Source organism: Bubalus bubalis, chromosome 3, assembly GCF_019923935.1.
Source record: "Bubalus bubalis isolate 160015118507 breed Murrah chromosome 3, NDDB_SH_1, whole genome shotgun sequence".
Lineage (NCBI taxonomy): Eukaryota > Metazoa > Chordata > Mammalia > Artiodactyla > Bovidae > Bubalus > Bubalus bubalis.
Genome location: NC_059159.1, coordinates 25,587,351 through 25,610,963, shown reverse-complemented (window position 1 = coordinate 25,610,963; position 23,613 = coordinate 25,587,351). Strand labels below are relative to the sequence as shown.

At 46.6% G+C, this 23,613-nt stretch overlaps 1 protein-coding gene across 2 annotated transcripts in view; it reads right to left on the bottom strand.

Annotated features, from left to right (window-relative positions):
- Positions 1-15,475: 15,475 nt before the first annotated feature.
- IGF2BP1 (insulin like growth factor 2 mRNA binding protein 1) overlaps positions 15,476-23,613 on the bottom strand; it is a 46,776-nt gene continuing 38,638 nt past the window's right edge. For both annotated transcript variants that reach the window (XM_006049697.4, XM_006049696.4), the window contains exon 15: positions 15,476-22,089. In XM_006049697.4, the coding sequence (XP_006049759.1) occupies positions 21,997-22,089 (93 nt within the window). In that variant the 3' untranslated portion in view covers positions 15,476-21,996. The remainder of the gene's footprint in view (positions 22,090-23,613) is intronic.

Genomic DNA, 23,613 nt, shown 5'->3' with positions numbered 1-23,613 from the left:
AAGGCACAGTAAAGCATCCATTTTGTAAGTGTGTGTGTGACATTAAAAAAAAAGAACATGTATTCTCTACCTTTTGGTTATAAGTATGTGTGTGTGTGTGCATATATGTCCATGTACATAAGCATACATGGAACAACTGACTGGTTCAAAATTGGGAAAAGAGTACGACAAGGCTGTATATTGTCACCCTGCTTATTTAACTTATATGCAGAGTACATCATGTGAAATGATAGACTGGATCATCAGAAGCTGGAATCAAGATTGCCAGGAGAAATATCAACAACCTCAGATATGCAGATGATAATACCCTAATGGCAGAAAGTGAAGTCTTTCTTCACTTCACAATTAGTCAGTTCTTCGCATCAGGTGGCCAAAGTATTAGAGTTTCAGCTTCAACATCAGTCCTATCAATGAATCGCCAGGACTGATTTTCTTTAGGATGGACTGGTTGGATCTCTTTGCAGTCCAAGGGACTCCCAAGAGTCTTCTCCAGCACCACAGTTCAAAAGCATCAATTCTTTGGTGCTCAGCTTTCTTTATAGTCCAACTCTCACATCCATACATGACTATTGGAAAAGCCATAGCTTTGACTAGATGGGCCTTTGTTGGCAAAATAACATTTTTGGTTTTTAATATGCTGTCTAGGTTGGTCATAGCTTTTCTTCCAAGGAGCAAATGTCTTTTAATTTCATGGCTGCAGTCACCATCTGCAGTGATTTTGGAGCCCTGAAAAATAAAGTCTGTCACTGTTTCCATTGTTTCCCCATCTATCTGCCATGAAGTGATGGGACCAGATGCCATGATCTTAGTTTTCTGAACGTTGAGTTTTAAGCCAATTTTTTCACTCTCCTCTTTCACTTTCATCAAGAGGCTCTTTAGTTCTTCTTCACTTTCTGCTATAAGGGTGGTGTTATCTGCGTATCTGAGTTTATTGCTATTTCTCCCAGCAGTCTTGATTCCAGCTTGTGCTTCATCCAGCCTGGCATTTCGCATGATTTACTCTGCATAGAAGTTAAATAAGCAGGGTGACAATATACAGCCTTGACGTACTCCTTTCCCAATTTCCTGACATACAAGATGACGGAGTAGAAGGACATGCGCTCATCTTCTCCTGCAAGAACTCCAAAATTACAACTCATTGCTGAATAACCATCAACCAGAGAATGTGGATCCCACCCAAAAAAAAAAAAAAAAAAAAGATTGTCATACTTGCTTCACCACAAAAAGTGTCCCCTGATTGCCATTCCACATTTTATGAGAGGCATCATGGTAATGGATGATGCATTCTATGCAGGGGGTTCTGGCAGGAGTGCTGAGGGCAGGCAGGCAAATTTGTACCCAAATGTATCTTACCCCCATGTGGACAAAGCACTGCCCTCCATTATGGGGAAGGGTTGAGTGAAGTCCATTCACCTTGCCTCTAGGTAGCCAGCTGATTCTCAGGGAATTTGGGGAGGTTAGTATAGTCTGCTTTGGCAGGCTGGGCACTCAGCAGTGGCAGGAGCCAATTCACCCTTGGGAAGGGAAGAATATGTCTCCATTATGGCTGCTTTGTACCTGGGCCCACCGAGCAAGCACTAAGGGGCTAGGCAGGGAAAACAACCTCATGCCGGCTATTTACATTGATCCTAGTTAGGACCTTCCAGAGCAGAAAGGGTCTGCTGTAATCAACCTGCCTCTGAGTGGGAAGTTGGTCTCCTAGAAATGGGAGACAGCTTAGCCATTGTTTCTGCTGCTGACCAGTCAGACACTGAAAAGACAGCAGCAGAAGATAGACCAGCCTTGAAGTTGGGAGCCCACGCACAGGGCCACGCTTAGCTGCACCCCTGCCATTATAGCTATACTGCTCATGGGCACATTGGCATGCACTGGGCAGGGCTGGAGGGTGGGGAAGGAGAGGCTGGCTGACATCCATTGAATGAGTTAGCATATCCACCTGGTTGTTGAGCCCCTCTGAGATGGATGCCCTTTTAAGGTTACTGATGGAAAACATGGGAGAAGGCACTGGCGACCCACTCCAGTACTCCTGCCTGGAAAATCCCATGGGCGGAGGAGCCCGGTGGGCTCCAGTCCACGGGGTCGCTAAGGGTCGGGCACTACTGAGCGACTTCACTTTCACTTTTCACTTTCATGCATTGGAGAAGGAAATGGCAACCCACTCCAGTGTTCTTGCCTGGAGAATCCCAGGGACAGAGGAGCCTAGTGGGCTGCCGTCTATGGGGTTGCACAGAGTCAGACACGACTGAAGCGACTTAGCAGCAGCAGATGGAAAACATATGCACATTGATGCCCACTCCCATGTCTGTTCACACGTATCTTTAGACCTCCTCTCTCTAGTCTTTCAATTTTTCTCCTTCCAGACCATCCACCCAAGCTATTCTTTATCATCTGGAAGTTCAGTGAGAGGGCAAACCCTTCCCAAGCCTCTGCTTTCATCACTTTTGCTAATGTACCATTGCACAAAGCAAACCACCTGGCCCAACCTAGATTAAAAGGGTGAAAAACACAATCTATTTTTTGATGGAAAGACTGGCAGTCACAATGAAAGGGGTGTGAATATAGCAATTTGTGGCCATTATTGCAATCTACCACAGGGCTTTAGGACAAAGAAAAATCAAGGGTGTGGCTATCACACCCTTTGTAAATGACCCTTGAGAAGATAAAGGCAGTGCCTATAAATTCATTCAGCTAGACAAAAGTGTTCCTGGAATGATTAACTATAAACCAAGAGAAGCCTGATATGTCTGTTCTTAAATATTTGATATTAAGAGAGAGCATAAGAGAAATGTTTGCATGGCTTTTAGCCCATGAAGCTGTCTGAAATAAAATACATAGGAAACATTCATTTGTGGTAGAATTGTTGGCAAGGTGCCCCCAACTTGGACTGAAAGACAGGAGATGTAAAAGGATTCTGATGCCCCCAAGTTTCTACTGTGAAAGGAAAATCAAAATGGACTCTGTACTGCTAAGAGCACTCTCCACAATTGAGCCAGGAAGCCACTAGGGAAGTGTGACATATGCATGTCTCAGCCTGGATGGAATCTAACCTTTTGACCTGATGAAGTCATGCTGAACACGTGCCAGAAGCTCAAGATAATTATCAGACCCTTACCCTAAAATAACTTGTGATTCCTTGAGGACAAATATTTTCATCAAATATTTGCATCAGAGTCCATCACAATTCTTACCAGGTAACTTTTAACAACCCAGTGGCTTGGAACTTTCTTTTGGAGTTACTCAAATCTGTGCCTCTCCAGTTGCAATTCTTAAGATCCCAAATAAATAAATAAATTCTTTGCTTATTTGCAGCTCCTGCATTATTATTATTATTTTAGTTGACACTGAAGAAGAAGGCTAACAAATCTTCTCCACCAGCACAGAGGGCATATTTTTAATGCCTGCTTCCAAAGTGACCAAGGAGGAGAATAAGAAAGGAAGGATCTTGTGAATACTGAGGTAGATCTTAGCAGGAAGGTTATTAAGGTGGTAAACACTGCTGAGAATGTCATGGTGCCATGATGGTCCCATCTCTACACTCATACTATTTGCCTTCTTGGGAACTGTGAGCACAGTTGGCCACTCCCTCTTTCTAGGTACCGATTATTTTTTTGGTTTCCACCCTACGACATCTTTCAGGTTTCCCTCCTACATCCTGACAGCTGCTTTCCAGTCTCTTTTACTGGCTCTCTCTCTGCTCAAACTCAAAGTGTTGGAGTAATCCAAGGTCATTTCTGAGAGTCCTTTCTCCAACTATACAATATCCCTAGGAAATTTCACTCAGACCATGACATTAGATACCAACCCCAAGCCGATGACTATTAAATCTGTATATCTATCATCTTATTAAATCCAGACTCGCTGCAATACTGCAATCCAGTTCTGACACTAACTACTCAGAGTTAGCACAGACATTACAGGTTTAAGGGCACAATCTCCCCCAACTGTTCTTACTTCACATGCCAAGTTTAGGGGTGTCATCCCCCTCACATTCAATAATTTGCTGGAATGACTCATAGAACTCAGGAAACTTTATACTTACTATACAGTTTTATTATAAAGAATATAAATCAGGACCAGCCCCATGAAGAAATACATAGTGGAAGGTTTTGGGATGAAATTAGATGAGCTATTCTCACTCAGCTGAGGCTTAGCTAGTTTGCCCTGCATTTCCTGGTTCTGGAACAACTTGATTGTATATGTTAGTCAGCTGGGGCCACTGTGACAAAATACCATAAAATGGGTGGCTTAACCAAAAGGAAGTTCTTTTCTCATAGTTCCAGAGGCTGGAAATCTGGGATCAGGGTACCAGCATGGTCAGGGTCTGGTGAGAGCTCTCTGACTGGCCTGCAGACTGCCACGTCCTTGCTATGTGCTCATATGGAGGAGAGAGAGACTAGAAGTTCTCTTATGTATCTTTTTTTTTTTGACTCATCCCATGGCATGTGCGGAGAAGGCAATGGCACCCCACTCCAGTACTCTTGCCTGGAGAATCCCATGGACGGAGGAGCCTGGTGGGCTGCGGTCCATGGGGTTGCTAGGAGTCAGACACGACTGAGCAACTTCACTTTCACTTTTCACTTTCATGCATTGGAGAAGGAAATGGCAACCCACTCCAGTGTTCTTGCCTGGAGAATCCCAGGGACGGGGGAGCCCGGTGGGCTGCCCTCTATGGGGTTGCACAGAGTCGGACACGACTGAAGCGACTTAGCATAGCATAGCATAGCATGGCATGTGATGTGAGATCTTAGTTTCCCAACCAGGGATCGAACCCATCCCTCCTGCAGTGGAAGCTCTGATTCTTAACCACTTCCCTGGACTGCCAGGGGAGTCTTGTGTATCTTCTCATAAGAGCACTAATTCATTCTTTAGGGTCCCCATCCTCATGAACTCATCTAAAGCTAATTACCTCCCAAAAGACTCATCTCCAATACCATTACACTATGGGTTCAGTGCATGAATTTTGAAAGGACACAATTCTTCCATTGTTCTTGTTGTTCAGTCACTATGTTTGTCTGACTCAGGCTTCCCTGTCATTCACTATCTCCCAGAGTTTGCTCTAACTCATGTCCACTGAGTCAGCGATCATCTCATTCTGTGTCCCTCGTTTCTCCTCCTGCCTTCAATCTTTCCTAGCATCAGAGTCCTTTCCAATGAGTCAGCGCTTCACATCAGGTGGCCAAAACACTGGAGTTTCATTTTCAGCAGCAGTCCTTCCAATGAATATTCAGAACTTTACGTTCACCACAAGCCACATTCACAACTGAGTGTCGTTTCTTCTTTGGCCCAGCCACTTCATTCTCTCTGGAGCTCTTTTTCCGCTCTTCCCCAGTAGCATATTGGATACCTGCCAACCTGGGGGCTCATCTTCCTGTGTCATGCCATTTTGCTTTTTCATACTGTTCATGGGGTTCTCCAGGCAAGGATATTGAAGCAGTTCATAGCACTGCAGTTTTTTAATCTTATTTTTCTGTTTGTGAATCCCCACTAAAGCTTGTCCTGCTGCTGCTGCTAAGTCGCTTCAGTCGTGTCCGACTCTGTGTGACCCCACAGATGGCAGCCCACCAGGCTCCCCTGTCCCTGGGATTCTCCAGGCAAGAACACTGGAGTGGGTTGCCATTTCCTCCTCCAATGCATGAAAGTGAAAAGTGAAAGTGAAGTCGCTCAGTTGTGTCTGACCCTCAGCAATCCCATGGACTGCAGCCCTCCAGGCTCCTCCATCAATGGGATTTTCCAGGCAAGAGTACTGGAGTGGGGTACCATTGCCTTCTCCAAAAGCCTGTCCTAGGTGACTGCAGAAAGAGCTGTGTCTTCGACCTCTTTGATGTTTGCTTGGGTTCTCTTTCTTCTACTGTATTGTACCCTTTGTTGTTTCAAGTATATTTTGCTAAGACTCATGAGCCTTTTAATCATCTGATTGTATGTTAATTGCTGCATCCTCTTCCTGCTGAGCCACCTATTTGGCTTCCACAGCTTCTGTGAACTTCCCGAGGGTCAGATGCATCTAAATGGAGAGAGTGAGAGCGAGATGAGGCATTGTAATTGCTTCTACAGTGCTGCTGCAGAGCCCCCATGGGGACTGGAGGAAGAGGCCAGGGATGGCCCTAGCAGCTAGAGACAAGGCGAGGCCAGAACACCCTTCCACCTCTACATCCGTGTCCAAACTGAGTTCACAGCCCAGAATCCTCAGCTGCCCAAGTGCTCCTGTTCATCACTGTCCTCAGGTAGGAAACAGCCATGGGAACCAGAAGGAGTCTGCTCAACTGACCCCCTCCCCAGGGGAGGAGAACGGTGGCTTCCAGGACCCCCAGCACCAACAAGCGCTCTTCCGAGGCCCTTTGATGGCTGCTCAAAGCCCCCAGAGAGACCAGACGGAAAACTGAGCCCCTGCGAGTGAGGCGCGCAGCTGGTTCTCAGGGATTCAAGACTGTGAGGCTCTCTGCTCATGGATTAACCAGTCCACTGCTTTCTCACAGCATCTCCATCACAAAACAGGAAGAGGAGTGAGACTTCCAAATCATGATTTTGCAAATATGGTGTTCGTTACTTGCAAGTGCTTCTGATAAAGAATTTAAAAGAAAGAGGAAGCAGATAAAGATATTGCTTAGGATGAAGGTTTAAAATTCTTACTGTGCATAGGCCTTCCCTAATAACATGAATACTTAAGAGACTTGGCTGAAATAAATGTCCCTAATGAGAGCACTGGAAGAGCACAAGCTGGAATCAAGATTGCCGGGAGAAATATCAATAATCTCAGATATGCAGATGACACTACCCTTATGGCAGAAAGTGAAGAGGAACTAAAAAGCCTCTTGATGAAAGTGGAAGAGGAGAGTGAAAAAGTTGGCTTAAAGCTCAACATTCAGAAAACTAAGATCATGGCATCTGGTCCCATCACTTCATGGGAAATAGATGGGGAAACAGTGGAAACAGTGTCAGACTTTATTTTTTGGGGCTCCAAAATCACTGCAGATGGTGACTACAGCCATGAAATTAAAAGACGTTTATTCCTTGGAAGGAAAGTTATGACCAACCTAGATAGCATATTCAAAAGCAGAGACATTACTTTACCAACAAAGGTTCGTCTAGTCAAGGCTATGGTTTTTCCAGTGGTTATGTATGGATGTGAGAGTTGGACTGTGAAGAAAGCTGAGTACAGAAGAATTGATGCTTTTGAACTGGGGTGTTGGAGAAGACTCTTGAGAGTCCCTTGGACTCCAAGGAGATCCAACCAGTCCATTCTAAAGGAGATCAGTCTGGTGTTCTTTGGAAGGAAAGATGCTAAAGCTGAAACTCCAGTACCTTGGCCACCTCATGCGAAGGGTTAACTCATTGGAAAAGACTCTGATGCTGGGAGGGATTGGGGGCAGGAGGAGAAGGGGACGACAGAGGATGAGATGTCTGGATGGCATCACCGACTTGATGGATGTGAGTTTGAGTGAACTCTGGGAGTTGGTGCTGGACAGGGAGGCCTGGGGTGCTGTGATTTATGGGGTCGCAAAGAGTCGGACACGACTCAACAACTGAACTAAACTGAACTGATTCTTTTTCTCATTTAGGATATTACAGACTATGGAGCAGAGTTCCCCGTGTTATACAGTAGGTCCTTGTTGTTTATCTACAAATTTCTCTTCTTATAAGGATACTAGGCAGACTGGATTAGGACCTACTCTAACAGCCTCATTTTAACTTAACCACCTCTTTAAAGCCCCCCTCTCCAAACACAATCTAATTCTGAGGTCCTGGGGCTTAGCGGTTTTTGTTTTGTTTTGGCTGCACCGCATGGTTTGCAGGATCTTAGTGCTCTGACCAGGGATTGAACCTGGCCTTCAGCAATGAAAGCACAGAATCCTAACCACTGAACTGCCAGGGAATTCTGGGGGTTAGGGTTTTGATAGATGAATTTTAGGGGGACACAGTTCAGACCATAACAGTTTCCAAGAACTTTGGTTAGGTTACTGGTCCCAGTTCATGCTGAGGTTAATACTCCATCCCTGTTCACTCAGGAACGGAACCATCTTACCTAAGGCAGTCAGTATGCTGCCTTAGCCCTTACTGTCAGGATAACATCTCCAGGGAACGGTACTGGACCCTGCTGGTGAGACGTCAGCCTCTTCAGGTCTCGGTCTGCCCATCAGAGACAAGTTATGGGAGAGATTAGGTTGCCTTGCAGCAGCCCAGTGACACATTCTAATGTAAGTCACATGAAGGCAAATCGTCTCTGATCATCTGGATGCAGAGAGATGCTGGAGCCAGGGTTAGTGAGGCCTCCAGTGTTTGAAGCTGCTCCAGTCTGCACAATAGGGCACTGGGCCACATTGTTTGTAGGGATCCACAGGAAGGTATCAGTAACCAATGACTTTTTCGCTGGCCACACAGGGTTATTATAAGGTGATAACACTTTTTAAACATCTCTGCCTCCATTAGCTTCTTGGTCTAGTGACATCCTGTCCTTCCCTGCCCTCCCAACCCCCACCCCCACCCCCCAGCATTGTGTGTTGGTTCAGTCATAAGAGTAGGCTGGGAAGCCTGTTGAGAACAAGACTGTGGACTTGTTCCACTACCACTTTTCCAGCTGTGGCATTTCCCCATTGGGAACCTCCTTTGTGGTCAGCAGCAGTATCAGTGACAGCCACTTGAGTGTGTATTGTCCCAGAGGGCCCACTCATCGTGTTAGAGTAGTCCACTGTCCAAGCTGAGAGTCTGTCCCAAACTCAATGGCAGTAGTTTTCCAGCCATGTCCCTGGGTATTTCCTGGCACCAGAGACTTGTACTTCTGTGCCCAAAAGGACTGAAAAGATTTGGTGACCTTGGTTGCCATCAAGTCCCCAGCATACCTTGACCAGCACCATCAGCCCTCCTTAGGGAAGAGAGGAGCTTGGCTTCTGCCCTAGTCTTATTTGTTCTTGAAGGGGTGACGTCTGGTGAGACAGGTGATGTGAAGGCGCCAGACTAGCCCCAGTGTGCACAGCGCAGGCCTCAGCAGGGTCTCTCAGCCCTCCTGGCCCTCCTGTTTGTCCACAGCAAACAGCACAGCTGGCCTGGCATCTTCACCTGCCACAGCCCAGATCTTTACATTTGTGGTCTTCTACTGGCCTGAGAGTGAGGATTTCCCTCATGGGCAAGTCACCAATCTCCTGTCTGGGAACTCCCTGGTGTGAATGCTATGTCCACATTGTCCTATTGTCTGAATCTTCAACCCGTTTTTCTCCTCTTTAGTCTGAAGGGCATTTACTTTGCCCTGTGTCAGGCCTCTATTCTGGGGAGCTGGTTGCCCAGTTGTTAAAGAGTTTTCTGGACTTAATTGTCCCTGATAATTGGTGCCAACTGAACAAACCAGTCAGACCCTGAGTGACTATCTCATCACCTGGGTACTCATGGTTTCCATATAATTACAGTTACCTTAAGGAAATATACAGGTTCCCCTTCTATCACCACGGATACTTATCAGACAAGGTAAGCTCCTGTGAGGTAGGCCACTGTTTCATTGTGGAGGTAAAGACCCACCAACTGCACTAAACCACTCCATGTTCATCCAAGGTCTTCCTCCGTATTCATGTCATCAGCCAGGCAGGCTTCCACATCAGTCATTAGACAACCAAATGTTTTCTACTTTTTCTCATCCAACATAACTGGTATAGCTTCTTCTTCACTACAGCTAAAGCGCCAATCCCTCTAGTTTCATTGGGGGCTATAGATTGAATGTTTGTGTCCCCCAGATCCATATATTGAAACCTAATTTCCAAGTGATGTATTTGGAGGAGTCGTCTTTGGGCAGTGATTAGGTCATGGGGTGAAGTCCTCATGAGCACGATTAGTATCATTATAAAAGAGATCCCTTCATCTGACGGGAGGACACAGTGGAAGACATCCATCTATGAACCAGAAGGCAGGTCCTCACCAGACACAAAATCTGTAGGCAACTTGATCTTGGACTTCCCAGCCACAGAAAATTTCTGTGGTTTACAAGGCATGCAATCTATGGTACTTAACTGTTATAGTAGCCCCAGCTAAGACACTGGGCTTTTGTCCAAACCTCATGTTCCTCCTCTTCCACTCTTTGTAAGAGCAGACCGCAGGACAGTTCTGCAGAACTGACTGCGCCTGACCACAGGGAGTATTTTATATCAGGTTACCCCCATAGGTGGGAGGAAGCAGTTTTGCTTCCCCAGGGAGCAGACAGGTGAACAGCAACCATGCTTTATTTTTCTTAGTGTTATAGGATCCTCTAACCATGGGCAACAGTCAAGGGCCACTTTTCTCCCGTCACCAAATGCTTCAGTAACCAGGGTGCCACCATCTGAGAATCCTGATCCATAGCTGCCTTTTTCCAAAAGGGCACTGTGGTCTTATCAACCTCCAGGGGAAGAAGGATTAAAAAATTCCATGTAGCCAGCCTGTCACTGGCTACAATGACAAGATGGGCCCACCCACCTGGTATGGCTTCTATAGCGAGTTGCATTGTGTCCCCACAAAACATATGCCCACCCCAAACCTTAGAATGTGATCTTAACTGAAATAAGGATCTTTGAAGAGGATCACGAGATCATCCTAGATGAGGGGGTCCCTAAATCCAGGGAGGATTATCTTTATAAGACACAAAAACAGAGACACAGAGAAGACCATGTTGGCAGAGATTGGAGGGATCTGTCTTCAAGCCATGGAGGGCCAATGATTGCTATTAACTACCAGAAGCTAGAAGAGAGACATGAGACAGATGTTCCTAAGGGCCTCTGGAAGAAGCAGACCTGGCGACAGCCTGAGCTGACTTCTTGTTCTAAGCCATCAGTTCTGGGGTAACTTGTTACAGTTATCCAAGGAAACTAATATGGCCTCATTTACAGCAAGATGAATAGGCCAGGACTTCTCTGGTATACTAATGGTTAAGAATTCACCTGCAAAAGCACGGGACACAAGCTGGATCCCTGGTCCAGGAAGATCCCACAGGCTGTAGGGAAACTAAGCCTGTGCGCCACAACTGCCGAGACTATCTCTAGAAACCAGGAGCCGCAGCTACTGAAGCTCGCATGCCCTCAGTTCACTCAGTTGTGTCTGACTCTTTGCAACCCCGTGGACTGCAACACATCAGGCCTCCCTGTCCATCACCAACTCCCAGAGCTTGCTCAAACTCAGGTCCATTGAGTCAGTGATGCCATCCAGCCATCTCATCCCCTGTCATCCCCTTCTCCTCCTGCCTTCAATCTTTCCCGGCATCAGGGTCTTTTCCAATGAGTCCGTTCTTCATATCAGGTGGCCAAAGTATTGGAGCTTCAGCTTCAGCATCAGTCCTTCCAATGAATATTCAGGACTGGTTTCCTTTAGGATGGATTGGTTGGATCTCCTTGCAGTCCAAGGGACCCTCAAGAGTCTTCTCCAACACCACAGGTCAAAAGCATCAATTCTTTGACGCTCAGCTTTCTTTATGGTCCACCTCTCACATCCATACATGACTATTGGAAAAACTACAGTTTTGACTAAAGGACTTTTGTTGGCAAAATAATGTTTTTTAATATGCTGTTTTGGTTGGTCACAGCTTTTCTTCCAAGGAGCAAGCGTCTTTTAATTTCATAGCTGCAGTCACCATCTGCAGTGATTTTGGAGCCCAAGAAAAGAAAATGTGTCACTGTTTCCATTGTTGCCCAACCTATTTGCCATGAAGTGATGGGACCAGATGCCATGATCTTCGTTTTTTGAATGTTGAGTTTTAACCCAGCTTTTTCCCTTTCCTCTTTCACTTTCTTCAAGAGGCTCTTTAGTTCCTCTTCGCTTTTGCCATAAGGGTGGTGTCATCTGCATATCTGAGGTTATTGATATTTCTCCCTGCAATCTTGATTCCAGCTCATGATTCATCCAGCCCAGCGTTTTACATGATGTACTCTACATATAAGTTAAATAAGCAATGTGACAGTATACAGCCTTGACGAACTCCTTTCCCAATTTGGAACCAAATTGTTGTTCCATGTTCCACTGTTCTATGTCCAGTTCTAACTGTTGCTTCCTGACCTGCATACAGATTTCTCACGAGGCAGATAAGGTGGTCTGGTATTCACATCTCTTGAAGAATTTTCCACAGCTCGTTGTGATCCACCCACACAGTCAAAGGCTTTAGCATAGTCAGTGAAACAGAAGTAGATGCTTTTGTGGAATTGCCTTACTTTTTCTATGATCCAACGGATGTTGGCAATTTGATCTCTGGTTCCTCTGCCTTTTCTTAATCCAGCTTGAAAATCGGGAACTTCTCGGTTCACATACTACTGAAACCTAATTTGGAGAATTCTGAGCACTACTTTGCTAGCGTGTGAGATCAGTGCAATTGTGCACTAGTTTGAACATTCGTCGGCAATGTCTTTCTTTGGGATTGGAATGAAAACTGACCTTTTCCAGTCCTTTGCCCATTGCTGAGTGTTCCAAATTTGCTGACATATTGAGTGCAGTACCTTAACAGCAAAGGATTTGAAATACCTCAGCTGGAATTCCATCATCTCCACTAGCTTTGTTCATAGTGATGCTTCCTAAGGCCCACTTGACTTCACACTCCAGGAGGTCTGGCTCTAGGTGAGTGATCACACCATTAGAGCTTCACAGTAAGCTTATACACTGCGACTAGAGAAAGCTCTGCATGCAGCAATGAAGACCCAGAGCAACTACCCCCACCCCTGTGAATAGGCCAACTCTGACCAACTTTTAACAAGAGTTACCTTTAGAATTAGGAACATAGAGTTTCTTGTTTCGTTAAAAAAAAAAAAAGTTTTTTCTTGACTGTCAGAGAAAATCATTGTTTCAAGACACGACTTGGTAAGCGTGTCTGTGTCTCAATGAGGCTCAAGGGTTGTGGTTGCCACCACTGGCAGGCATCCAAGGCCACTCAGGAGGAGACATTTAACTTGCCAAACAAGACATCAGTATTGAGTGAAAATTTTGGACACCAGAGGAATTTTCTAATACTTCATGCAGTCACAATTCAAATAGGTGACACATTTCAATACCAGCTACACATTTATACAATGAATTGGTTGGACCCTTCACCTGCAGTTACTTTTGTTCTTTTTTCCCTCTCTTTACTTTTTTGCCCAAACTCTAGTAGGTGCTTTCTCAAGGAAACACAGGTACAGGAATAGCTGAAAGCTGAGTGAGCAACTTGCACCAATAAGCAGCTCTGCACTTACTTTGGGTTTTAAGTGGCCATTAATTCAGCCTCAAACTCACTTTTAACACCTGAAAGCACCAATCCTACCTCTAGCTGCTTGACCGCCAACGTTTATCAAGTGGCAATAGCTATCAGGTCCCTGGAAGTCCTGTCCCATGAAGCATGCAGCCCCTGAATAGAAGGACCTCTACCCTCTTGCCCACCACTGAATTACCAGACCCTGGGGCACATATATTATTCTCTATCCTGTCCACACATACTCCAGTCTTTTTTTTTTTTAAATTGGAAGATAATTGCTTTACAATGTTATGTTGGTTTCTGCCATACAACGTGAGTCAGCCATAAGTATACATATTGCCCCTCCCTCTTTAACCTTCCTCCCACCCTCCTCCAGTCTTCTTTTAAGGGCACTTTATGAGCCCCATGCTGGGCACCAAATTTGTCACACTCATGTACCCATGACAAAGAAGGGCCAAGGCCAAGGTCTGACTGATTTGACCAGCAAAGATAGAAAGAAATGTATAGTTTATTACTTACATGGATGGTGAAAAGAAGAAAAAGGTTTTCCAGTAAAACTTTCATCTTGTCTCATAGTCAGCAATGAAGACTTCTCTTGCAGAGGTGCCAGTCAGCCTTATGAAAGCTAGTTTCTAGAATTAAATGTCTATGTGACTCTAGTAACATAACCTCTCTAAACTTCAATTGCTTCATTTATAAGATAGGAATAACATTCACTTTAGGATTGTTGTCAGGGTTAAATAAATAATACCTCATATAGACTCTAATGCCTTATCAAGCACAATATTTATCACAAGTATTAGCCACCATTAGGAAATATCCACAGGGTTTCGTTCCCATGTTAAACCACCTTAGTTATTCCTTTTTTGGCGGGGGAGGGTGGGGCTGTGCTACATGTGGCTTGTAGAATCTTTGTTCCACCACCAAGGATTGAACCTGGGTCCGGGCAGTGAAAGCACCAAGTCCTAACCACTCGACTGCCAAGGAATTCCCTAAAGTTTTTTTTTTCCCTTTCCTACCTTAATTATTCCTGAAACAAGTCAGGGAACAAATAAATACTACTCTGCTTGGGCTTCCCTCATAGCTCAGTTGGTAAAGAATCCGCCTGCAGTGCAGGAGACTCCAGTTCGAATCCTGGTTCAGGAAGATTCCCTGGAGAAAGGATAGGATACCCACTCCAGTATTCTGGCCTAGAGAATTCCAAGGACTATACAGTCCATGGGGTCACAAAGAGTTGGACACAACTGAGTGACTTTCAGTCACTTTCACTGCTATATAAAGCCTCCCCTAAGGCTTGAAAATCATGCCCCAACATCTACCCAATTATTTGGGAAGGCACTGTAACAGCAACACTAAAACTAGTCCAGTGACCTCATCCCATCCCATCCAGAATCACTACGCAGAGGACGAGAGTAGGTGTGGTGTCAGTATACTTAGTAAATATTCCCCACTGTCCCCTGTGGAAGTCAAGGTTTCACTGATCTGCTCGGTATCTGGGGCTGCTTAAAAAAGTGGGAGGGACAGTTCTTAGTGTGTTCATTCTACCCCAGACTTTGAAGGGTAGCTACATCTGTCCACTCAGAGGATAACCTACTTGTGTGCTTAGTCACTCAGTAATGTCCAACTCTTTGCAGCCCTGTGGACTGTTGCCCACCAAGCTCCTCAGTCTATGGTATTCTCCAGGCAAGAATACTGGAATGAATAGCCATTCCCTTCTCCAAGGGATCTTTCCAACCCTGGGATGGAACCCTAGTCTCCTGCATTGCAGGCAGATTCTTTACCTTCTGTGCCACCAGGGAAGCCCAAGATAACCTGGAATGACATGACACTTTAAATGGGGAGCTGTTCCTCTTTTAAGGAAAAGGCTGGACCAAGAATCAGGAGAGCCAAGTCAGGGTCCAGGTTGTCTCGCACAAGGCTGTCCCTCCACCCATCTAGTCTTCAGAAAGGAAAAAAAGAGAGGGCAAGGTCACAGTAGATGGTGACCGAGCTCCCTTCCACGAACCCTCCCCTCAAGGCCATCGGCATCGTTTTTCTTACAGCAGGTATCAAGAAGAACAGCTGCAACTCCTCTGCAGACATTACCCAACATTTTTAATAGTGAAGGCCTTATACCAATATGCCAAGGGAATTAAGAGCAAGGCACCATTTAAAAGCCACTCTTGTTTTACTATCCTGTAAATTTAAGAAAAATGCTTACTTCGAACCTGAGTGGCTCTGGTCCCTGGAGAGCAAGACTCCACCCCCAGCGGTCTGACCATCTCAGCAACCAGATTCCCCAAACCCTCCCTGAGACATAGACTCTCTCACAGCTTTCAATATAAGTTTCCTTTTATTTTGAAATTGAAACAGCGGAATCAAGTGATTTGTAGCAGAAACAACTTTCATGGGAAAGAAAACTGGAGTGCTCATCCAGCAAAAGAACAAACTCCAAAAAGTCTGAGCCAGCCGCCCCATCTTCCCAGACCAAGCACAGGGCAGATTAAAGAGTGGGAGAAAGGGTACAATCAAAATTTGGTGGTGACGGCTGGCCGATCCCCAGCAAAGTACAATTTTCAAAGTGGCCGCAGTTACAGAACAGGGTCACACAATCACAGGCACGAGTCCCCCCTCCCGTCCCCACCAAGTTTTGCCTTCATAAAAATCATTTTCCACTTTCCTAAGTGATGTCTCAGGACTGAACATGATTCACTTTGCCTCAGGAGAAGGGACTCTCTTATTCTGGTTCCTGGGATCAGGATCAACATGTTGGAGTAAGGGGAGGATTCAAGTGGTGGTAGAGAATGTTTATTCCTCCTGCTAACTCATTATCTGCTGAAATTCATTCTGAACACCTTTACACTGCAGTAGGTTACAGAAACTTGACACAAAAGGGTTACAAGTGCCCCCCGCCCCCGCTCCCACCCTCCACAGGTTGAAACGGTGAGTCCCGACTTCAGCACCGCCACACACACAAAGCCTTTGTTCCGTGGGGCTGAGTGAAGTCACCTGGCTGAGAAGCAACAGGGAGAGCACAGATAGGAACTCACTGACAGGAACGAGGTGCGGGGTGGAGCAAGCCAGGGGGGCAGACTGCAGAAGCTGTACCTGTTAGAATAGCACATTATCTTAGACCAGGTGCAGAAAATTGCCAAAGAGTGAAACTTATTTGTGGGGGAAAAAAAGAGAAATGTTTAGGGAATTAAAACAATCCAGCGGTCACTGGAAAATGTCTCCCTCTTAAGAACTTTTTTTTGGCTTTTTTTTTTTTTTTTTAATTTTTTGGAAAGTATTTTTAAGGTAATATTTTTTTTCCTTTGGAAAAAGAAATCTTTTTCCCCCCCTAATCTAAGCAAGTGGAGTTGCCACTACCTAATTTCTCTCTATTGTCTTGCTAAGAGGTAGATAAAACAAAAGTGAAATGGGGCTTCTATGAGGAGGTCCATTAGAGGGTGGGGAGGGGCTGGGATCGCCCAGTGGAACTCCCCGACTACAAAGGCTCCTGACGACCAGAGGACAGGCCCTCGGCCTCTCAGGATAAGGGATCCTGCTCCACCTCCAGAGCCCACCGTCCCTGTGAACACTGGGAAGGGGTAGAGAGGTGGAGAATCTCAGAGAAACCCTGTTGAAGACGTGTTAACTTCGGCTTCCCCAGGCTTCCTGGCTGTGGGGCTGAGTGGCGGGTTCCAGGCCAGGCCCCACATCTCACCTCCTGGCAGCCTCCTCCGGTAGAAGACAGGAGGCTGCCCCCCTCTGGTAGGAGACAGGAGGCCCGTCCTCTCCATCCCCTCTGGTCCAGCAAGATATGGCAGGTGAGAGCAGGGCAGGCTGCAGGGAAGAGGTGAAGCAAGGGTCCCCAGGCCGAAGAAGGCAGAAAGGGGGGCCTAATGACCAGTCCTCTCAACCCAACCAATGAGTATCTAGCAGGCATGCCTATTCCTCAAGGACAAACCTTCTGTGGCACAAGCCTCAGCTCACTCCTCCTGGCTGGGATCCACCCCCTCACCAATCCCAGCCCTTGTTCTAATCTCACTGTGAGGATTGAGGTAGTTAATCCATTTATACTCGTAGCATCCATCATCTGTGGTTACTCAAAACACATGCCCCGAGGAGCTTCCTGCTATTTCACTTAAGAAAAAAATTCTTTTGTCTCGTCCATCCAGATTCAACCAGACTAAGGCACCAGTAATGGTGCCATCAGACTGTGCCCCCAAGGAGGGGCACAGGGCCGAGGGTCAGGGCTGGGGCTCCAGCCCTCACCCTCTGAATCCACCTTCAGTCATGAGGCCTCCTCCCTGTCCTGTACCCCAATAGAGAAGCCTTATGTATCCAAAAGAAAGAAACTGCAGTTTTCAGCTGGTGTTGCCCTAAGTCTGAATACAAGAGAAAAGCCCTGCCTCTAAATCACCAAGAGTTTGGAAGGGAAATGGCTTTATGTCCCCTGGCACCGAGGATCCTTCTTCCATCTTCCTGCAGTTACAGGGGCAGGCTGTGCTGTTTTCCTCCTACCGGTTTTCAACAAATAGGCGAAAGTTGGCATGTTTTGAACATCAAAGCCTCTAGGATCTCCGCATCAACACTTCAGGGGAAGGAGGACCCCCACCCTTGAGTGAGAGAAAGGAGGGAAGGTGGACTAGAGGCAGAAGCTTGGCGGTCCCTGGGGGCTCTGTGAGGTAGTTATGCGGCACCGCTGTTCCCAGTGTGGCAGAGAGTATGTCTGGGGTGGGAGGAGGGGAAGGCACCCTGGAGAGTTAACTGAGGCCCCTCCTCGTTGCCAGTCTGCCAGGCCTGAAGAGAACTCGCGGTGCTGTCTCTGCAGTGGGGGCAAGGGATGGAGCGCAGCCTCACAGGGAGGAGCCCCAAACCCCTCTCCTTCCCCAAAGTGCAACCGGAGCCAGTGGACCCCTTCTCAGCTCCCTGTGCCTTGGCACATACCGCCCCCACATCCCCCAGGAGCCTCAGAAGGGAAGGGCCGGGTCTTTTAGCCCATACAGTTCCCAGGACCTCTCCCCCTCTCAGACAGCCCAGGTACGGGTTCAAAGGATGGTTATTGCTTTGATTCAGAGATGGCGTCTCTCACAGCCTGTCTTTGGCACAGGGGAAAATGGACACACAGAACCAACTGGAGGGTTCCCCTCCAGTGTTCTCTGGATTTTACATGGGGTCTCTTCTGCCAATCGAGGCATAACTTAACAGAATAGCCCCCACCGGTCCCAGAAGTGGAGAGCTCAGGGTAAAGGAAAAAAAGACTGAGAAAGGACTGAGAGGAGCGCAAGAAAGAGTAGAAGGTGATGAAACTCCCTGTCCCTAAAAACGGCTCTCTCCTCCCCAGGCCCCTCTGAGGAGCCAAGTCCACAACCCAAACCGCAAAAGGCAACCAGACCCTCACGGGCCATTGGGCGTCACTGTCAGACGCAGCTTCAAAGTCAGGGAATCAAACCATTTTGGTTTTTTCACGTGTTCCACAGAATTAAAAAATACATCCTAAAAGTGATGGTCTTTTCTTAAAAATATATATGTAGCTCACACACATATCAGAGCACAGAAGTTGTTTTTTAAAAGTCACTGTTTTCAGATCATCCAAATCTCTCAAGTGCATTTCACATTAACTTGTTATCTCACCAAGGATGGGGAAATGGAGGTGATGTGCAGGGGGCGGAGTTGCCCCAAGACCTTGCCCAGAGGTCAAAGGTGGAACCACCAAGACAAGCCCTTTATCCTGCTAAACCTTAACCACCAAACCATATTCCTTTGTTTTCCGGTAGCGTAACTTGCACAATTTTCCTGCTGGGCAAATATCAGCCATGCCGAATCCAGGTTTGACAGTCCCTTGCCACACTCCTGGTCTCTTCTGGGAGCTGAACCAGCCAGAGGGAAAGGATGTGGGCTGCAGGTGTGATGGGAGCAGGAGCCCAAGGAAGCTGAACACTGCAACAATCACATTTCAGGTACTGTGGGGGGTTTTATTCTGATGGCAGTTTTGAACCAGATATCAAAGCATGCTTGCTGCTGGAAATTCACCTTAAATCACTAAATGGCCGATGTCTGAAGTTATCTGCTTCATTTTGGAATAAAGCATATAGAGCCAGAAATACAAGTTGGGAGACCCTTTTCTGTGGTTTGGACAGGTGGGAAGCTTAATTAAACTGGCCTGGTATCATCTCTAAAGGCTTTCCTGCTTCCTCCTCTTTGGGGCAGACAGTTCTGGGGGTCTACAAAGGAACGTCATGGGAAGAAAGTAACAAGACACCAACGAGGCAGGAACCCGTCCCCAGCTACATTCCCAAATCCCTTGCCCCTCCTTGCCACCCACCATCCTAAATCGAGGATTTGTAAGTGTGGGTCCACTGTTAGAATCAATCATATCAATTGAAAGAAGATGAGGAGACAGAAGGGCCAGTTATCTGTTCGTCCCTTGGTCTACTGATAAAGACCAAAAATGGCAAGATGGGACTGAAATGAATTAAGTCACGATAAATGAAAAGCACTGCACGGCAAGCCGGGTGGACCTCTCTCAGGGCGAGAGGGTGGCTTTGTCTCTTCCACCAATGGAATCTTGGCTCCCATATTTTTAGAGAAGTATACATTTTTTTAAGGGTATGTTTTCTAGTTATTATTTCTCTCCTCGATAAAACGGAGGCAATACTTTAAAATATCTCAACAGCACCACTGGTGGGAAAAAACAACCGGGGTGCCCTTTAACCAAAAGGGGGAGGGGAGACCACAGGCCAGCTGTTGGAGGCTGTTGCTTCGCCCTTGGGGCCACAGCTCTGCTGGGCCTGTCAATCTCATCAGGCAAGGTTTTCCTGGGAGAGGTGTGTGGCTTAGAGATCAGAGCCTGGCCCTGGGCTCTCTCACACCTGGGCCTTCCCTCTGGGCCCAGCCTCCCTCCAAGGGGCAGCGCCGGCTGCCTTTCCCACAGGGCCTGTTCTCCATAGAGACTTCCTAAAGAGTTACACTGGCTCATGTTGTAAGAAATTATGAAACATAACTTTCTCATTTTTTTCTTTTCATTAAAAAAATAAAATATTCAAGACTATCAGCTTCTCTTTTGCTTTGCTTTTCTTTTTTATATAAAATATCAGCAAGCCGCAAAGAAAAAAAAGATTAAAAAAAAAAAGAGGTGGGGGGAACAAAAAGGAAAGTAATTGCTGAGGTAACTTCATACCTTGAGGTAGTTTACTTCGCGCACAGCATTACCTGACTGACTCCGCCCACATGTCATGGTTGTCTGGTTGTTACTGTTGTTGCAATGTTGCAAGGAGGGGAGTCCCGAGCATGGGCTCTTCCACACGCAGAGGCCTTCCTCCCTTCCCAGCACACTGGATAGCATTGTCCAAGGCAGCTAAAGTGCACCACCTGGCTAATATGCACTGACGATCAGCACACGAGGAGGGGAGGCCAAACCTCATTTAACTGACGGCTGCTGTCTTCCACGAGGGCTGAACTTAAAATGGGACCTTACTGAGCCTGGAAAATTAATAAATTAAGCTTGTTTACCCTTTTGTGCATAATGCTGCTGGTATTTTGAATTTTGTTTCTTTTAGGCACACATAACATCACACCGACGACTCGTGGAGGCAGAAACCGTCAGTTAAATACGCCTCTAGGATAAACACAGAAGCAAATACTCTCCGATTTACTGAATATTCATAATAGATGCCAAATGATGGACTTCAGCTTTTGCAGGAGCTCAGGGTCGGGCTGCACATCCCACCACCACCAAGGGAACAGTGCCGTGGTGGGGGAGTGCCCCGCAACCCCCGCTTCTGGGAGCCAGCCCTTAGGAAAGCACATGGCCAGCGTGAGGGCACAGTGGCAGCCTTTGGGGCCACTCAAGTCCTCCATGGAACTGAGACTTTATCAAGGGGAGTTAGGCTCCCCTTCCCAGTGCTCGTATCCAATCATTAAAATAGACTTTAAAAAAATATAAAATCTGCCTGAGAATGGCAGGAATCAGGGACAGTACAGTGGTCAGCCCCTGTCCCGCGGAGCAGTCAGTACCACCCATGCGCTCCTGGACATGACGTGGGACTTTCATGGTTAGAGGGACATGAACAGGGCAGGAATCTTGGTGGGGAAGCCCCTACCGTGCGGGCAATTTGAACTGCACCAGTTTCTTAAGGTGGTGATCTGGAATCCATCAGCCACAAGGGCGCTCCTTTTAAACGTGGATTACTATATATTTTAATCATCTGTCTCTCCCATTCTTTATTACTCGCTGTTCCTATAGGTTGGTTAGGAAGGGATTGGAATTAATCTACAGATGCCGATGTGTCTTTTCCCTTCGAGTCAATAATATACACAAAGCAATGCATTGGTTCCCACTTTTGCCAGTAGCAGAAAGATGAGCTAACCAGTGTGAATACAGGAAGAGGTTATGTCAGGGCACGAGAATAGAGGTATTTTAATCAATAAACCAAGGAGGAGAAGGCTGGAAGGGCTTTAGGGTCAAGAAGTAAATCATCCTTTGAGATTGATTAAAACACCCCTCTGCATGTTTTAAAAACCTGAAGGAAATTTTATTTCTCTTCCCACTGGGGTCTGACCAACCCTCTCGATGGGACCTGGAGAACTTAAAACAATCCACGTTTAAAAGCACCCTGAGCTAGAATTTCCAAGGTGACACCCTCAGGGATGGGCAGTGTTGGGCCAATTGGTGGGGTGTTTGGGGCTGAGAGATCAGGGTTCCTCACTGGAACAACTTTCTCAAGCACGTGGGCAAACCTGATCTACATCCCGGCCCAAGTGTCCCTGATTCCCGCTCATTCTCAGGCCTGCGGGGGAGATCATGCTCTCGATTTCGGCCTGTTGTCCTTCAGCCGACATGATGGGGGTCGACGTGAAGGGGCTGGTCACTTCCTCCGGGCCTGGGCCTGGTTACTCTGTCCCTTTTGGTGCAGCTGTTTGACTTGGGCCAAGATGTCTCGTATCTTTCGCTGAGCCATCTGCACAGAGAACACGTGAGAGTGAGGATCTTCAAAGGCGGGGAGAGACAGCCCTACTGGGGAGACAGGCCACCGGGGTCTGGATCCTGGCAACAAACAGATCACATGGGACTTAAAAGAAAGGTAAGAGAAGGCTGAGGGTTAGAGTGACAGAAAGTTTCTTTGCCTCTGAGCAGACCCTGAGCACCCACTGGATTCATACAGGGGAATGGAGGAGAAAAGCAGTATAAAGTCATTCATCAGAATTTAAAACATGACCAAGCTGACACATGTTTCTGAACTCCCTAAGTTTCCAGGCGTATGTGTTGTCAGGAGGTCAAAAATCAGAAGGCCTTGTCACCAATCACAACTCCACTATGCATTTAAATATCCTGGGAAAGGGGATGAAATGGGATAACCAAAAGCAAGTGAAGTAAGCTCCACCATGAAAGTGGAGAAAACAAAGGACCAGTATCTTTAACTCTTTCCTTCTTAAAAATTTCTTCCCTATGAACAAAAGTTTGGTGAGCGAAACCAATGGTCAACTGTGATTCACTTGACAGAAAAATACCAGAATGTCTGCTTTCCATAAGATGAGAGACTGATTTTCTTGGTTAAAGAGAAAAGTTGGTCTACGTTGGAGAACGAATGTGGAGTTGATATTTTTAAATGTTAATGCCTCCTGTCAGCCCTGTGCGTAATGTTTTACAAAGTTTTTCATTTAGTTCTCAATCTAACCAACAAAAAAGACCCCCCTTCAGTATTTAACACATCCTGGCTCTTCTGCATCCCTGAATACATCATTTACTCTCTTAACTTCATGTTCCTCATTTGTACCATGAGGTTGTTACGAGGATGACATGAGTTAATAGAGACCACATAGAATGGTGCCTGGTGTGGCAGGAGCACCCACAAACCTTAAGATAGTTTTTGTGGCTATTCAGTTCAGTTCCGTTCAGTTCAGTCGCTCAGTCGTTTCAGACTCTTTGCGACCCCATGAATCGCAGCACGCCAGGCCTCCCTGTCCATCACCAACTCCTGGAGTTCACTCCAACTCATGTCCATTGAGTCGGTGATACCATTCAGCCATCTCATCCTCTGTCGTCCCCTTCTCCTCCTGCCCTCAATCCCTCCCAGCATCAGAGTCTTTTCCAATGCGTCAACTCTTCGCATGAGGTGGCCAAAGTATTGGGAGTTTCAGCCTCAGCATCAGTCCTTCCAACGAACACCCAGGACTGATCTCCTTCAGGATGGACTGGTTGGATCTCCTTGCAGTCCAAGGGACCCTCAAGAGTCTTCTCCAACACCATAGTTCAAAAGCATCAATTCTTCGGCGCTCAGCTTCCTTCACAGTCCAACTCTCACATCCATACTGCTAAGTCACTTCAGTCGTGTCCGACTCTGTGCGATCCCATAGACGGCAGCCCACCAGGCTCCCCGGTCCCTGGGATTCTCCAGGAAAGAACACTGGAGTGGGTTGCCATTTCCTTCTCCAATGCATGAAAGTGAAAAGTGAAAGTGAAGTCACTCAGTCGTGTCCGACCC